This window comes from Poecilia reticulata, linkage group LG16 (assembly GCF_000633615.1).
Source record: "Poecilia reticulata strain Guanapo linkage group LG16, Guppy_female_1.0+MT, whole genome shotgun sequence".
In the NCBI taxonomy this organism is placed as follows: Eukaryota; Metazoa; Chordata; class Actinopteri; order Cyprinodontiformes; family Poeciliidae; genus Poecilia; species Poecilia reticulata.
In genome coordinates this window covers 6,010,810-6,028,791 of record NC_024346.1, presented here as the reverse complement: position 1 = coordinate 6,028,791, position 17,982 = coordinate 6,010,810, and the positions used below count along the sequence as shown (strand labels likewise).

General features: G+C 36.0%; 1 protein-coding gene across 3 annotated transcripts in view; it reads left to right on the top strand.

The window, feature by feature from the left end:
* The window catches only part of LOC103477705 (retinoic acid receptor beta-like), a 28,247-nt gene extending 13,704 nt beyond the window's left edge, over positions 1–14,543 (top strand). For all 3 annotated transcript variants that reach the window (XM_008430989.1, XM_008430988.1, XM_008430987.2), the window contains 6 exons: positions 115–256; positions 4,112–4,278; positions 10,455–10,631; positions 11,395–11,599; positions 11,669–11,827; positions 13,608–14,543. In XM_008430989.1, coding sequence (XP_008429211.1) covers positions 115–256; positions 4,112–4,278; positions 10,455–10,631; positions 11,395–11,599; positions 11,669–11,827; positions 13,608–13,768 — 1,011 coding nt within the window. In that variant the 3' untranslated portion in view covers positions 13,769–14,543. The remainder of the gene's footprint in view (positions 1–114; positions 257–4,111; positions 4,279–10,454; positions 10,632–11,394; positions 11,600–11,668; positions 11,828–13,607) is intronic.
* The last annotated feature ends 3,439 nt before the right edge of the window (positions 14,544–17,982 follow it).

The following is a 17,982-nucleotide window of genomic DNA, read 5'->3' as shown; positions in this document are numbered from 1 at the left end:
AGGTGTGTGGAGTTTTTGTTCCACTGTAAATTAAACCTTTAAGCATCTGAAGTTTCCACAAGACAACAACAGGTATTTCCTTTGACTGAGATAATCTGTTGTGTGTCTCTGCAGGGTTTCTTCCGCCGCAGCGTGCAGAAAAACATGGTGTACACCTGCCACCGTGACAGAAACTGCATTATCAACAAGATCACCAGGAACCGCTGTCAGTACTGCCGCCTGCAGAAGTGCTTCGCCGTGGGAATGTCCAAAGAGTGTAAGTGTAGGTTTTACTCTGATTCAGCAGAAAGCCCCATAAGAGACTCACTGGGGAAAATAACCTGCAATTCAGGTGTTAAAGTCATGATTTGAAGAATAAATTACATTATAATATATTCCTCTCATTCCAGGTACACTTAAGGCTGATAAAAAATACTTTATTGGATTAAACTAAATATGTTTTTAACATCCAAACTGCAGCCAATCAATCAATGATTCAAGGTGATGCAGGCAGAAAGCAGCTAGAAAAAGCTCTGCAATTTTTAGATTAATCTCAAAATAATTTTTAGGGTGTTAGGACTTCTGAAACTCAGAACTTTCCATTGTTTTTTAGAGAATTTCAGAGATTAATCTAAATATTTCAGAGATTTTTCCAGCAAGTATTTGACTTCACAAACTCAGAAATTTTGCTGTTTTTTCTACAAAATTTCTGATATTAAAACAATAACATTTCTGAATTTGAAAACTCAAATATTTGCTAGAAAAATCTCTTAAATTTTTTTTCTAGAAAATTTAAGAGATTAATCTCAAAATTTTTACATCCTGCAAATTTAAAATTTTTGGAGATCCAAAATTTCCTTGATTTTTCTAGAAAATGTATGTTTTTTGTCAAAATTTTTAAATATGATTTATTTCTAATTTGTAACACAACAATAAAGACATTTTCTACTAGAAAATTTATGAGAATAATTTCACAATTTCTGAGTCTTTTCTAGCAAATCTTCAGCTTTTGGAGGTTAGAAATTTCCTTTGTTTTTCTAGAAAATTTTAGTTTTCTGGCAGAAATTTTAATTTTGATTTATTTTTGATTTTTAACACAACAGTATATTGACACCATATGTAGGTATTTCAAGCTATGACATGAAACAGTAGTTTAAATTATAAACATGAAAAAATAAATACAAAAGAAAAGCCAAAGGAAGCATTTCCAGTGTTTTCATAAATTTATTCCTTCTTTTCCATATGCAGTGGTCCTAATCTTCCATCATAAACGCTAAACATATTTAAATTTAAACGTTAAGTAACAGAAAGTTGTCTCCACTTACTGAGCAAACACCCATTATAAAGATCAACAAGCATCAGTTTTCAAAGGATCTTTTCCTTTTTTTAAAACCACTCAGAGCTCATTCACGTTCTGAAGCTTCGGCGCATCCAGCCAGAGCAGTTCGTCTTTTCAGCTCCCGTCCCACAGCCGCTCCAACTGTCGCAGGCTTATATAACCTGAACAGTTCACTGAGCAGAAAGCTGAACGTCTCCTCTGTCTGAAACACTCTGCCTGGGTAAAAATGATCAAACATTCAGCTGAGTGGCCCTTTTACCGCGCCGCATTCAGGACAGGAAGACGCCAGAGGAGCTTTTGCCCTGAGTTTCGCCTTTCAGGCTGCATGCAGGCTCTCCTGTTCTCTATTGGCTGAGGTTATTAGAGCTGAATGCAGCCTGACATAAAGTGCTACAGACACCATTCAGAACTGAACACGACTTCCTTTGTAGAGGACAAAAATATTAGCACCCTGGTAGATTTAGATTCATCATTATTCTTGTTTAACCAAGGATTTCATTTGACTTTGAAGACAAATAATCAATCTGTTATCATCTACAATGCTCAAGGTGACCTCTTATGCTACCTTGAACAATTTAGAATATTTGCAAGAATAAACGCAGAAACTTTGAGATTAATCTCAGAAATTTTCTAGAAAAAACAACAATGAAATTTCAATTTGAAAAGTCAAATGTTTGCAAGAAAAAACTCAGAAATTTTGGTGATTTTATTCCTAGAAAATTTCTGAAATTAATCTCAAAATTTCAGAGTCTGAAAAGTCAAATATTTTCCGTAATCTTCTTTAAAAAAAAAAAAGAAGAAATTTCATAGTTTGAAAAGTTGAATATTAGCTAGAACAAACTGAACATTTTAGATTAGTTTCAGAAATTTTCTAGAAAAACAACACAATTTCTGGCTTTGCAAAGTTAAATATTTGCCAGAAAATTTTTTTAATTTTGTTTATTTTTTTGTGTAGAAAATTTCTAAAATTAATCTAAAAATTTTGGAGTTTGAAAAGTCCTAATATTTGCTACAAAAACTAAAATTACGAGATTGTTCTCAGAAATATTCTAGAAGAAAACAATAAAATTTCCGGGTTTGAAAAGTCAAATATTTGCTAGAAAAACGTCAGAAATGTTTAGATTAAATACAAAAACATCCGCTGCACAGTGGACAACCGAAACGTGGAGCTGTGTGACGCAGTGACCTAGATAACTGAGAATGTGTTACATGGCATGAGGAGGCTGCAGGATCCACCCAGCTTCATTTTCTCATTGTTGCTCACCCACATTCAGACGCAAACACATTACATAAGCACATCACATGTATGAGACAGTTGTACGCCATGTAACTGCTCCCAGGCCGCTCAGTAAGTGTGTAATACGATCGCTGTCTGTTTACCAAATGACTGCTGGATGTAGGGCATCCAGAGGGAGGAGGGGGAGGAGGAAGAGAAGGAGGAGCAGCCGGCGGTTGGAGGGAGGGAGGAAGGTAGAGGCCGAGCTGTTGCGTAATCCTGAGCTTCCCTGACATGTGCGTAGCTGCCTGAGCCGAGTCAGTGGGACGACCCAAAACGTGTCGACACCAAAGCGATTATGAAAGTCTAACCTGGATATTTACCTGCAGGCGAAACGCAGAGACCTGCAAGCTGCTTTCACTGATGCAGACGAGAGTTGAGACAAAGCTGAAGGACTAGTTTTTAAAAAACATTTCTATTGTTTAATAGAAATGTTTTAAAAATAAATGTATTATTAAATAAATAAGTTATTTATACAAGTAACAAAATAGTTTTCATTTACAAATAAAAAAGATTTATTTATTTACTTATGCTTCTTTTTAAAACTTTCTAAATTGAATCTAATTTTAATCTGTTTTTTTTCTTGTTGTATTTTGTTTCTTTGCCTTGCCTCTGGCTGAAAGGATCAATTTAAATAAAGTTTCCTTTGTTAGTTTGTGTGTAAGGTAATTTTATTTATATCACATTTTCACCAACAAGGCATTTCAAGGTGCTTTACATGAATTACAGGAATTACAAACAAAACAAAACAAAAAACTGAAGAAAAACAAAACAACAAAAGTAATTTCTGAACTAATAGGAGTTTATCTAAATAAACTAATAGGAGTTTCTCTGGATCATCTTGTTCTAAGGTTTTATTTCTAGCAGGTGAGGCTCTGAGTGAACTCTTTAAACAGGATGACAGAATGGTTCTGTTGTTTGCCCTTTCAAAAGTTAAGATGCAGTCAAGAGGCACAGCACTGTTACCTAGCAACCACAGCCAAACCCAGCCCGTTGCCTAGCAACCCACGCTGAGGTCCAGCACGTTTGGTCAGCTAGTTTTATTGCTGCATAATGACTGAAGTTGTTGACTTATCTTACAGAAACCATTTGTTTCATTCTTGTGGGTTGTGCAGGAGGCTCTACTAATGCTTTTCAAAGATGTGCGATTGTATAATTGCAATTCTGTTTGCAGCAATTTTCACATGCAAGTGTAAGCGTTGAGTGGGGGGCGTGACCAGTAGCAGATTATTTGGATTTAAAGTGACAAGACGTCCTTAAACATCTCATTGTTCTGAAGGAGCTCAGCTGACCAAGCAGAAACCTAACTAAGAATGATTTTGAGAAAAAAATCTAATGAATATGATTGTTTAACACTTAGACCTGTCTTAACAGGTTCAAGGAACCATAATAGATTTTGTCAGAGGCCTCACAAAATCAGTTCAGGTACCGCAAATGGCCCCCGAGCCACACTTTGAACAACCCTGAATGCTGTGTTCTGTTAACATTTTTTCATTGACTTCATCCCTCCTTCCCAGCGGTGAGAAATGACAGAAACAGGCGGAAAGGTAAGAAGGAAGCGGTGAAGATGACCGTCATGGAGACGTACGAGCTGACGGCCGAGCTCGGCCTGATCGTGGAGAAGATCTGCAGGGCGCATCGAGAGACCTTCCCCTCCCTCTGCCAGCTGGGGAAATACACCACAGTGAGTCCAACAGAACGCCTGAATAAAAAAAACATAATAATAATAATAATAATTCTGTTTGGATAGACAGAATTACACAAACAGAGAAATCAAATCAGTTCCTCCATGTCCAGCTGTTTTTATCCATTATGACTCCATTGTGAGTCTTGTGTCCCAAACTGTTCATAATTTATTGACTTAAAGATTGGAAGGTAGTAGACTCAACTCAAATGTTTTACAGTGTATAATTATATAGAGAACCAGTATTTATTTGTACAAAAAAAACAAGACTGAGGTAAAAATGTAAACAACAGGACGGCATTAAGCATATAAAATATCCACAGAAAACACTGAGGGCTGTGAGCCGTTGACCTTTGAGCATGCAGAGCTTTTCCTGTTCGGGATTATTGTGGTTGGACGTCGGGACGTCTGCTGCTATCCGCTGCAGGGAGGGATTTAAGATAATCGGCATTTAAAGCTCTGCAAATCTGGTCGTTATTCAGAGAGCCTCTCGTTTCTGAAAGGTCAGAGCTCAGCGGAAGAGTGGCCGAACAAATGCCTGCTCCTGTCACTATCTGTCCGAATCACAGCGAGGAAACGCAGCACAACGCAGCTGCAAGAAGGAAAATGTTTCATTTCCACCCATTCTGTGTCTGTGGACGGCGTAATTCTGATGAGGTCTGGACGTCTAATGATGACGGTGGGGGAAGGGATTCGATCGTCTCTCAGCAGAACAAAGGTCTCACAAATTAAACCTGCGTTGTCCAGACAATGGCGCCTGTTCCTCTGACGGCCCTGATTGGCTGGTCATTAGCCTCCCGCTGAGCTCATCGGACCCATTCCTTTTTCTGTCGTGAAACTGCTGATTCACGTCACGTCTCCAGATCAAGCCGTCAGATCAGTGAACTGGACGGATTTCAGTTGTTTCCGACTCCAACAATGAAAAATTGTAACATTTCACCAAGTATTTTTGGTCGAGTTTCTTGTGCAAATATCTTGGTGCACTAGAATAAAGACTAAACTAAATCACAGGTAACTTTTCAGTGAGATATAGGAGCTTATTTTAGGTTAATATTTCCATAATGTTGATGGAAAAAGTCTTTTTATAAGTTAAATAATCTGCAAGTGCAACCATTACTTTTTAAAATCAAAATTAAGGAATTATTTACTTGAAACAAGCTCCTATGTGTTGCTGAAAAATTAAATCTGTAAAAAGATTTTGTATTATTTCAAGCGCACTAAGAAACTAAACCAGAAATACTTGGTAAAATGTTTGTGTTTTTGCAGCGAAGGAAGCGTCTCGTTAGTTAATTAGTCTTTAAATTCTGCAAACATGCGTAGAGTTGTGTTCAACAACTATGTAATTAAAGTATTGTTTTAGTTATAATTATATTAAATATAAATGGTTAGAATTGCATTACGTACAACTACAAAATCAGTTGAGTAATAATTACCACAACAAAATAAAATTTATTTTAAATCTGTCTTAAAAAGTAAGTACACCCTTTGATTCAGTTGTAAAAGCCACCTTTAACAGCAGCATCTCCAAAATGATTTTCTGTTTGATTTTTTTTTTTTTTGTCAGGCCTCATCCGCAAATAGTCAAACACCTAAAGAAACAAATACATTTTTATGTATTTTGTTTTCTCGTCCACATGAAACCGGCTTAATATTGCCAAAAATGATCATTTATAAATTTAAGAAAACTCCACTGGCTGTCTGTGTTTGCATGTGTAAACGGGGCATTACAGTCAATTTATCCACATATTTGCCTCGACACGATTCCCAACCAACATTATGTTGTGTTTTAATAACTTTACATTCTAATACGCTATTTAAAAGTAGCTAAAACCGTCTTGTAGGTGAATATACAAGCACATCTTTCCACTCTTAATCAACCACTAAACAGTAGAAGAAAATAAAGGCAATCAAGCATCTTTAAATAAGTTTCAACAAACAGTGATTTTTATATTTAATGAAATCAAATACGAGACGTTTCATGCATCAAATCAGGAGCACCCACCTCTTCCAGGAAGAGAACATGTTTCTGTAATAATGACTCACTAATTACAGGGATTCACGTTGTTCTGGTGTGTCCTTCACAAAAACACCGTTCTGTTACATAACTGTGGTTCAGTGAGTCACTGGGAGGGATCGACGCTAAAAATAGGAAATGGGATGGGAATAAAACACTCAAAAAAATGCTTCCTGCTCAGTCACTTTAAAAGTAAAAGATAATGATCCACATTACTTATTAAATTAGTTTATGAAGCTGCTTAAACCAGACAGAATAAGTAAGTAAATTATTAAAGCACTGTAAAAATGTACAGTGCTTTAATAATTTACTTATTTTTAATTATAGTTTTCTGTCTGCTTTTTTTTTTTTTTAAACCTATCCTTAATTTTAAGGACATATTCTTTATTCTTTATAGAAAAGGCTCACCAGATTATAGATTTTTTTTCTTTTGTAATAGAGGATTCTGTTCCAAAATCTGAAAATGGAAATAAAGTTTAATTTACCATTGTTAGCTTTCATAGTAAAACTATTTGTACATATGTAGAAAATAATTTAATTTATCAGCAGCAGGGGCAAAAGTGTCTTTTTGGATGGAACAGGTTCTGCCCGGTGTGCTTGTAGTAAATTTAAACGTGACCTTTTGCTTTCTTTACACTACTGCCTTTGTCTGCGTCATATTTGTACGTCATATTTGTGGACTGTGTGACTAATAGTGTCAACAGTGTGCGTCAAATCATTCAAGTGGAGATTACATAGAATCTCCACTTGTTTTATACACTTATTTCTGTGTATAAAACCACAGGAAAAAGTTGAAGTTGTCTTTAGAGCTGGGGTTGATTTTGAACGTGTCTTTTTTTATATATATATCTCTTAGCAGGATATGAATTAATACAAGCAGGAACAAATTTGCCTTTTCATCCACTGTAAACTACTTTTGTGTGATTAGCTCAGTCACACTCACACCCATGAGTGTCAGGAAAGCCTGACAGGTCACAGTACAGTCATCACTGTTACATAAGTTATTCTGGTATATCCAGGAACATAATGATGCTCCACATGCTTGTGGTTTGTTGTTCTGTCAAGGGAACATTATTATACTACTGAATGCCTGGGAATCTTTTAGAAATGATACTTCCTGGTCTGGAATCTCACTGGAATTCCTTTCATGTGTGAGAATATTTATTTATTTTTATTTTAACAAGGTCAGCTTTTTTATAGACAAAAAAATTCTGCTTGTAGTGAGACATCTTACTGTGTATCTTGCTCACCTCTGTTCACATTAGCTTACAATATGGATTGACTATTTTCTGACAGTTTCTCTATTTTCTGTTTTGCCTGGTAGCAAAACAGATATGAATTAGAAAGTGTACTTGATTTATAAGTTATAATAATATGTGGATAAATTGACTGTAATGCCCCGTTTACACACGCAAACACAGACAGCCAGTGGAGTTTTCTTAAATTTATAAATGATCATTTTTGGCAATATTAAGCCGTTTTCATGTGGACGAGAAAACAAAATACATAAAAATGTTTTTGTTTCTTTAGGTGTTTGACTTTATAAGTTGAACTCATCTTCAACTGAAAAATAGCAGAAGTCTAGCCAATTAGCATCAAACACTGTAACGAAGGTAATGCTAGCTTATAATAGAGCAGAAATTAAAAACATAAAATAAACAAACTACAAAGATAACTAGTTAAATTAGCGCCGAAATTTACATATCAAAGCGTTGATCAGCGGTCGTTAACAAACTGTTATATCCTACATAACTGCCACCATAGACATAAATACGTAGACGCCTCATAGAGCGGGTCGGCCCGTTGCTGCGATACGTCACAGCGTCCGCCATATTGAATGTGGAACATGTGCCAGTAAGCTAATACAGGTAAAAGGACCGAACTTCAGAAAGTGCCGATCTACAAAGTATTTTAAATTAATTCCTGTCATTGACACATTAATATCTTTGGCAATCAAAGAAATGACTAAAGAGAGTTTCTAACTTTTGATGTGATTATTTAATTGTTTTGGGGCATTTCTGAATAAAGAGCACAATGTTTTTATTTGATAGAAATGATTCTGATCATTTTTATATTAACGTTGATGAACAGACACACTTTTACAGTGTTTAATTAAAGAACATATTTACATAATTCCATAATTTAATGTACATTTAACGTTTCAAGACAAGAAACAAATAATTTTCTTATACATTGAGAAATGACTTGATTTATAAATCAGTCATTGTCAAACATTAAACTACATATTTTTCTTACTTTTTTCCAGAAAAAAACATATTACAGTATACATCAACTCTGCTATTGACAGCAAAGAGTGAAAATTATTCCAACAGAGTAAATTATTTTTATTTCATTACATAAGCTGTATTAATACACTAATACTTCAGATTGAGATATTTAAAAATACACAAAAACTTAAAGAATAAAACATTTATTATATTGGGAACACTGGTCACAGGCTTCAGTCTGCTGGTCACCCTGGGAGAACTCAATGACTTCTGAGACGTCCTGGTTCACAGGCTAAAGCCAAGAATAAAAGAGAAATTATCCAAAAGTAAAATAGAAAATACATATATATTTCCTTCACATTCAGAAAAAGACATTTTCAGCATGTTGGGTTCTGACTCGTAGCATCTTTATAGCTAAATACCGACATGGTGAAGCTGAGCTGGAAACAGACTGAACAGTTCTGATCCTGACTGATCTTTCCTCACTAAATACTTTGGTTTTTAATTAACTTCTCCTCTAACAGCGGCTTTTCATCAGCTCTCTCTCATTAGAAAGAGCTGATTATATGATGTCTATGTCTGCCACTCATAGACATCAATACGCAAACGCCTCATGGAGCGCTGAGTCGTACGTAACAGCGTCCGCCATCTTCTATGTGGCAGCAGAGCGATCGGAGCTCCTTAAATCCTGTGCTGTGTGTTTCAACCGTTTTACGAAACAAACTGGATTCACTGGCATTACCTTTCAGAGGTAAGGATGAAAGATCAGAATTACTTGACTTTGTAGCCAGAAATTCGCTTCTAAACAACCGAAAAATATTTCCTATGTACCTAAATTGGCCCGAAATAACCGCTGATTGTTAGCGTAGCAGCTAACGTTTTCATACTGTTTTCTAATGAGAGAGCTGAGGAGAAACAGCTGTTAGAGGAGAAGTTAATTAAAAACCACAGGATTTAGTGAGGAAAGATCAGTCAGGATCAGAACTGGAGCTGCTGTTCAGTCTGTTTGCAGCTCAGCTTCACCATGTCGGTATTTAGCTATAAAGATGCTACGAGTCAGAACCCAACATGCTGAAAATGTCTTTTTCTGAATGTGAAGGAAATATATATGTATTTTCTATTTYACTTTTGGATAATTTCTCTTTTATYCTTGGCTTTAGCCTGTGAACCAGGACGTCTCAGAAGTCATTGAGTTCTCCCAGTGTGACCAGCAGACTGAAGCCCTGCCTGTGACCAGTGTTCCCAGTATAATTAATAAATGTTTTATTCTTTCACTTTTTGTGTATTTCTAAATATCTCAATCTGAAGTATTAGTGTAATAATGTAGCTTATGTAATGAAATAAAAATAATTTACTCTGTTAGAATTATTTTCACTCTTTGCTGTCAATAGCAGAGTAGACATACTGTAATAAATATTTATTCTCTGGAAAAAAGTAAGAAAAATATGTAGTTTAATGTTTGACAATGACTGATTAATAAATCAAAAGTCATTTCTCAATAACGTATAAAAATAAATACAGGAAAATTATTTGTTTCTTGTCTTAAAATGTTAAATGTACATTAAATTATGTAAATATATTCTTTAATCTAAGAGCTTTTCTACCTATGTTTTTAAAGTTCAGTGAAAAACAAGCAAAATACAATCCTTCAGTGACTCAGGCGTACTATTGATCAGCATTTGTTAAAGATTACAAGAACATCTGGCTGTGTTAGAAAGAAAATCTAAATAAATAAGAAAAAAGTTATAAAGCATTCATTCATAAACCAAATCAACTTTTTACTTAAAATGATGATGCAGGAGGTGTATATCATCTGTTTTTTAAAATCCCAGTAATAATTATACACAGAATTTATTTTTTACTTTAATCATTTTAAACTCCTCCTGTATCCGTTGAAGGCTGTAAACATCGTTTGCGTTTCCTCTTCCACCCAGAATTCCAGTTCAGACCACCGGATCCAGTTGGACCTCGGGCTGTGGGACAAGTTCAGCGAGCTTGCCACCAAGTGCATCATCAAGGTGGTGGAGTTTGCCAAGAGAGTCCCAGGCTTCACAGGCCTGACCATCGCCGACCAGATCACTCTGCTGAAAGCCGCCTGCCTTGACATCCTGGTAACCAGATCTGATTCACACTGAGCATTTATTCACCTCCATGTTTAACCGTCATTATCTACGTTTGAAAATGGACCAAAATGACCAAAAATACCAGTAACTGGTCAATATGACATATTGTACAAACACACATAACAGCTGCTCATGATTTCTGATTCTCTGAATAAAACTTATATTTATGACATGTAAATATGAATAATAGAGGATATATGTCATAATTTTTAGTTTTCACTTGTGTTTCGGCTTAGAGTGAATAATTATATTTAGTTTTATATCAGAAAAGGAGGAACGGAAGAAAAGAATAAAGGAGGGAGAAAAGGAATGGAGGAAGGAAGCAGACAAGGAGGGAAAAAAGGAGAAAAGGAGATAAGGATGGGAAGGAAGGAAGGGACCAAGAAATGCAAGAAGGAAGGAAAAAAACAAGGGAGGAAAAAAGCAAAAGAAGGAATGAAGGAGACAAGGAAGGAAAAATGAGAAAAAGGAAATGAAAGAAAAAGAAAAGGAAGGAAAGAAGGAGACGAGGGAAAAAAGGAGAAAGGAAAGAAGAAATAAAGGGAAAGAAGAGGAAGGAAAAGGAAGAGGGGGAAAAGAGGAAGGAAGAAAAAAAGGAGGAGAAAAAGAAAGAAGGAAGTAGAAAAAAGTAAGGGGGAAGGATGGAAATGAAAGAGGGAAGGAGAGAATAAGAGAATGAGGAGAAAATGTATTTAAAATAAATATTTCTAACTTTGTGTGAGCAGTGATATTTTCTCTCTTCTTGTCTCAGATCCTCAGGATTTGCACTCGCTACACTCCGGACCAGGACACCATGACGTTCTCCGACGGCCTGACTCTGACCCGCAATCAGATCCACAACGCCGGCTTTGGGCCGCTCACCGACCAGGTCTTCACGTTTGCCGGTCAGCTGCTTCCTCTGGAGATGGACGAGACGGAGAGCGGGCTGCTCAGCGCCATCTGCCTCGTCTCCGGAGGTACCGGCCCGTCTCACGTGAGTTACGCTTCGCCGCCGCCTGAGGTAACCGCGTCTCTGTGGCGAACAGATCGCCAGGACCTTGAGGAGCCGTCGAAGGTGGAGGTGCTGCAGGAGCCGCTGCTGGAGGCGCTGAAGATCTACTCGCGGCGGCGCCGACCCAGCATGCCCCTGATGTTCCCCAAAGCTCTGATGAAGATCACCGACCTGCGCAGCATCAGCGCTAAAGGTGAGAACGACCAAAATGTTTAATTCAATCAGGAACTTTCCCCTAGTTTTCTATAACTAATTTTGGTACATAATCCGTTACATTTACTTGAGTAACTTTACAAAAAAAAATAAAAAATTCTTTTGGAGTATCTTTACTACACTGCACTTTTTATTTTTACTTGAGTGATTTTATTATGAAGTATCGTTACTTGTACTTGTTTTCCTCAACAGAAAAGAAGATGCATAACTAGAAAGTTTGTCCAAAAGTCTCATATATGTACAACTACAATTCATCCCTATTTTTATTCCAATAGGGACACCTACTGTCAAAGAGGTGAACTGCAATAAGAGCAGAGTTGGGTAGTAACTACATTTACTTAATTACGTTTACTTGAGTAACTTTTTTGAAAAAATTAATTTTTAGGAGTGTTTTTACTACACTGTACTTTTTACTTTTATTTTAATAATTTCATCATGAAGTATTTCTACTCTTACTTGAGTTCAATTTCTGGCTTTTCTACCAACTGAATGAAAAACAAAATAAAAATCCTCCAGACACAAACACACACTTGCAGTTTTTGTTAGTTTCATCAATTTTTGTTTTTTTATTTTTATTGAAAGAAACTGATTTGGAAATATTTTCTTTGGCCTGATTTTGTTATTTTGTAATAATGTTAATTCTAAGAATAATTTTGGTCTTTAAAATTAAAGTACTCACTTAACTTTATATTTTGGTCCATCTGATTATGTAATTTTTTAGATATTAAATGACTGGTAATTTGATCAGCTACTCAATATTTGAGTTTCCTTTTTACCAAATACTTTTTGACTTTTAGATTTGTTGAAATAGTGCTACTCTTACTTGAGTAAAGTTTTTGGGTACGCTACCCTCTGCGTGAGGCTGAATTGCAGCTCTGCGGTGCTGACAACCTCTTGGTGAAAATCCTGACAACTCGTTTTGAATGCAGAACGTTAGCTGTTGTTAGCTAGTTAGCTAGCTACCGGCAGCCTCAACTGCCAGTGCAACTCAAACTTTTGCCTGACAGAAAAGTCAAGAGAGAAATAACAATAAATAAAAACTACGTACAATACGAGATGAAACTGTGATTAACATATTTAAGGCCAACTTACATTTTTAAAAATACATTTAAGATAGGTGAAGGCCTTAATTTTACATGCCTCATTACAAGGCAGCTTAAGGACGCACGGATACGCTGATGTTGATGTTTGTTCTTTTTTTTTTTTTAGCCTACCGTATTTTAGCTTACTGTATTTTCCGGACTACAGAGCGCACCTCACTATAAGTCTCATCTTCAAAGTTATTTTTTAAAAACTGGAAACGTACGTATATAAGCCACACCGGGCTATAAGCCGCTGATATCTCCAACCTCTCTCGGTTTTTCACGCAGCCCTGCGTCTCCAACGCCGAACCATGGATTCGTTGACGCCGAGCTTACTACAGCGGCTCCATTTCCCTCCTGTTCTGCCAGATCGATAGCATTGACTTAAAAGCTGCATCATGTGAACTTCTTTGTGTGGTTTCCATGATGAGGGGGTACGAGTTTGAAAACATTTCTCAGTCGTGTCGGCTGCTAGCACTTCTTTGATTTCCAATTTTGACTTCCAATGATTCATTTCCTACTAAAGAGCCCCCTGGTGGTTGAAGAAAAATCCACATAAAAGCCGCATCGGGCTGTACGCCTCATGATTCAAAGCGTGGGGAACAAAGTAACAGCTCATAGTCCGAAAAATACCGTAACTTTGAGGTCTTTTGAAACGCGTTGTGCGTGTTCCTGCAGGAGCGGAGCGCGTTGTGACACTGAAGATGGAGATCCCCGGCTCCATGCCTCCTTTGATCGAGGAGATGATGGAGGATCTGCAGAACCTGGAGACCAGCCAGCACTCACACAGCCTCTCCTCTCACTCTCAGCACACACACTGCTCCGGCCTCGCAGTCTGAAGACACCACAGAACCTTTTCTTCCTCCCCAGAGAGAGATTACTAACGATGTAAAAGTGCAGATGCAGTCCAGAAGGTCACTAGTCTCTTACCTCCGTAAAACGTCCGGGAACATTTCAGAGTTAGATCTGCAGACATGACAAATGAGATTCAGCTTTCACATTAACAACATGGTAGTTGCTGTGAGATGAGATTCTGCTTCGATGGAAGGAAAAAGTAGAACGATGCAGTAACGTTGTAGTCTCTCTTTTTGTTTTCCTGCAACGTTGTGGCAGGCACCTCATAACCTCTGAGAACCACTCTCAGCTTTTGTTTACCATATCTGGGTCTCACTGTATTTATATTTGCATGATGACTTATTAATTTTTACCTCATTGAATAACGCCGTCAGTATTCGTGTAGAAAGAGAGGGCACACATGGAAAGGATTTGTTAAAGCTTTTTAGTTTCTGAAGCAGAGGGAAACAAAAAAGGGAAAAAAAACAGGTTAAACATTTAACTTGTTCCCAGATTAATGTAGAAGACTTGACAGAGGAAAGAGGACATTTATGTCATCCAAACATGGATTGTTTAACTGCTATGTTTTTGTGATGAAACAAAAATCCTGCAAAAACACAAAATCTTAAATATTTTTGTCATGTTTCTGGTGCAACTATTAATACACTTGAAATCAGGCAAAACTTACTTATGAGCAACTTCTCAGCAAAATATAGGAGCTTTTTAAGTCAATAATTCCTTAATACTGATGAGAAAAATACTAGATTATTTCATTTATAAGACGGGAAAAATGTCTTTCAATATTAATTATTAATATTAAAAAACATTCTTGCAGAAAAAGTTACTTTCAAGTTAGTTTTGTCTTATTTCAAGTGCACTTAGATATTTGCACAAGCAACTAGACCAAAAATATGTGGTAACATTTTGTATTTTTGCAGTAAAGATAAATCATTTTAAAACTTTAGAGCCAAAAGTTGCAGTAACTTCTCGTCTCTGTGTTCACATTCTCTAACTAACAATCAAGTGAATCACATTTTATTTTAATTTCCACATTCAGTTGGACCACAGCTGGGGACGACACAGTTTTTTCCTGTCAGATTTAGCTATGGGCTTTGACTAGGCCATCCCAAAACATTGATATTCCTCTTCAGAAGACATTATTTGGTTGGATGTATCCTCTTCATCTTCAGCTGTTTCAACAGATGCCTGAGGTTTATTGGGTTTAAGCTGATTAATGTTGGAACCATTCGTACCTTCGCTCAGTTTAACGAAAAGCTGAAGTTCCATAGATGGGTAAAAATAACTACCACCATGTTTCACTGTGGGTCTGGTGTTCTTTGGTGATGTGCAGTGTTGTTTCTGTGTGAGACATTTTTAGAATTATGACACAGAAGTTAATGTTTGATTTTGTTTCATACTTTCTTCTGAGAGGCTTTGAGAAGTTTTCCAAATCCAGACATTTGGAAAACGGGAGATTTCTGTTAATGTCTGCCTCCAAACAAATTATTCTGTTTTATCAACAGTCTTGGAGAAATGTCTCTAATGTCACTGCCTGACTATATTTGAATGGTTTCTAATTGCCTCCAAACGGTACACCGTTTTCTCTGAAGTTCTCATAAAGTCCAGCTGACATTAAAATTATTTTAAATTCCTGGAGAGACCATATTATAGGATCTGTGCACATTTTAAAATAACATTCTTTCACCTTATAGTGCAGCAGGAGTAGCTACATTGGAAAAAATAAAATAAAATTAGCCACTGAAAAATTCAACATGGTGGCCATTTTTCAAGATTAAAAATACATTTTTAACTAAAATCACCAATTAAATTATTGTGTTTGGTGTCAAATTATAGCCAACACATTTTAACCATAGAAATTATACATATCTTTTCTTGCTCTTGTGTACTTCTTTCTGGTGGACATTTTTCAAAATGGTTGTAATTGACAAGTTTGGACCAAAATTGTCAGTAGTTATTGCCAGTGGTGAGAACGGCTAACCAAAACGTTAAGTTCTCTAACCACGAATTCACTAAAGAGTTTAACTACACAAATGTTATTGAAAACTGCCATTTAAAAATAGCATGTGTGAATTTTTAAATACATTGAAAATTAGCACAAGCTAATGCTAAACCACTAAACACATCAAAATATTTTGCTCTGCTAATGCTTTACTGCTACATTTCAAATATAAGTGCAAGCTAATGCTAAACCGCAAAAACAAAACCATTAAGACAATCGTTTCTGTCACATCTTCATCGCTAACAGCTAGTTCTCAGTTTCAGTTTTTATGTCTGATTTTGCTTCATATCATCACTTTAAATTTAGTATGACCGAAGTCAAAAACATACAATGTGATGAAGTTCAACTAAGTGGTGAAAATGGATCACATTTTATGGCAATAACTGGTTTTAAAGCCTCAAAAGCGGCGGCCATCTTGAGAAATGGCCGCCATCCTGAAGTTGAAGTGACTCATGGGGGAATTTAAAAGGAATACAACAGAAATATTCGTGCCTGCATCCACAAGTTGAAGTATTTTACAGATGTGCTGCACTGTTGCTAAACGTTGGCCCGACATTTAACGAAGAAGAAAGTAACCAAGTGGTGGAAAAGATTTTGTGTAACCTGAAGAAAAGAAATCCTATAATGGGGAATCATAATTAAAGGGCCGTAGATTAAACATTTAGTAACTTTTTCTTCTTTTTAATCTTTAAACGTGGTTACTGAAGGGCAGACTGGCACACACACAGCTGACACCAGATATTTACATTTACATGCTGAAAATGTAGATGATTTCTTGAGATTCTGTTATTTTTCCATTGTGAAAACATGACGGTTTAATAAAGGTGTTTTACACTTTTTATATCCACTGTACGTGTGAAAAGACGTAGTAACGTTTGCGCTCATTTTGTTGTCGGCTTTGCTGAGTGCGCTCCAGCGTAATGAAACATTTATCACCATGCTAGTAAGCTAAATATTAAATACTTTTATCTTAGACTTCATGAATGAAATTATCTAAATACAGATTAAAATTATTAATTTTTGTTGCTGGAAATGTTTTTTTCTTGTTCTTTTTATCAGGATTAAACATATGAACCATAAAATGATTTTGTAGCCTTTGTTGCACAGTGGGGTAGATTAGTTTACAACCTCTATTTTTATTTCCTGTTTCCAGTTTTAACTACAAAATTAATGTTTTTATCAGTCTGAGCTGCTTGTTTTTGATACACTGTGTTTGTGACAAAGTGGCAAACATAACTAAAGAACAACAAAAAAAAAACATTTTAGTAAACTTGAAAATTGTTGTATTAGAAGAAGGAAAAGTGGGTCTGAAATTGAAGATGTTCATTTTGGAGAATCAGAAATAATAATATGAATTATAAGTTATTGGATTGAAGCAGCTCAACATGCATCCTATAAAAACTCACATGTGCCTGCCAGTAATGTGCCAACATTTAGTTTTTACTTTTCTTTTTAAGTTTCTGCTACAAACCAGCGCAGTGTGAAAACTGTTTGTACATACGATCATTTTTCATTTGTAAAATTTCATTTATGAAATCATTAAACATTCACTGTTTTTCTTTGTCTAGATTTTGTTTTGTTTATTGAACTTTGCCATCGTTTTTTAAAAATGTTCTTCACTGAGAAGTTCAAGTTTCACGTTACTTCCCTTTATTAACGTGGGCTGCAGCGCCCCCTGTTGGGTCAGTAGGAGACTGCTCACTTTGCACCCACTGGTCTGTTAAACAGTCAATAAAATCCCTAAAGTACAGAGTTACTGCTCTACATTTCACAATATTAACAAGCCAGTTTCTTTCTTTCTTTTCTTAAAAATATACAGTGAACTTTCTGCAGGTTAAAAACAAACATTGTAAAGATGCTTTCTTGTTTTATTTTAAAGCTGTTAATTTTTTAGTTTAGCTTCAGTCTTTTATATCAAGTCGTAGCTGCTGTGGAAAAACAAAGAACAAGATGTTATTTCATTAACCTAACCTTAAACTACTAAATCCCTTAAATCAAAATTATGTGAACAAAGTAACATGAAAGAAGTTGTTTGTGTTGATCAGCTTTTATAACCGAAAGCGGATGAATACAGAATAGTTTTTTAAATCAAAGTGCAGAAGAAATCTTATATTTAAACGCTCTTTACATTTGTTTTTCACTCTGTGTAGATAATTTACTTCAGTTCAAACTGCACCCAGCATAAATGTGCAGAACCCC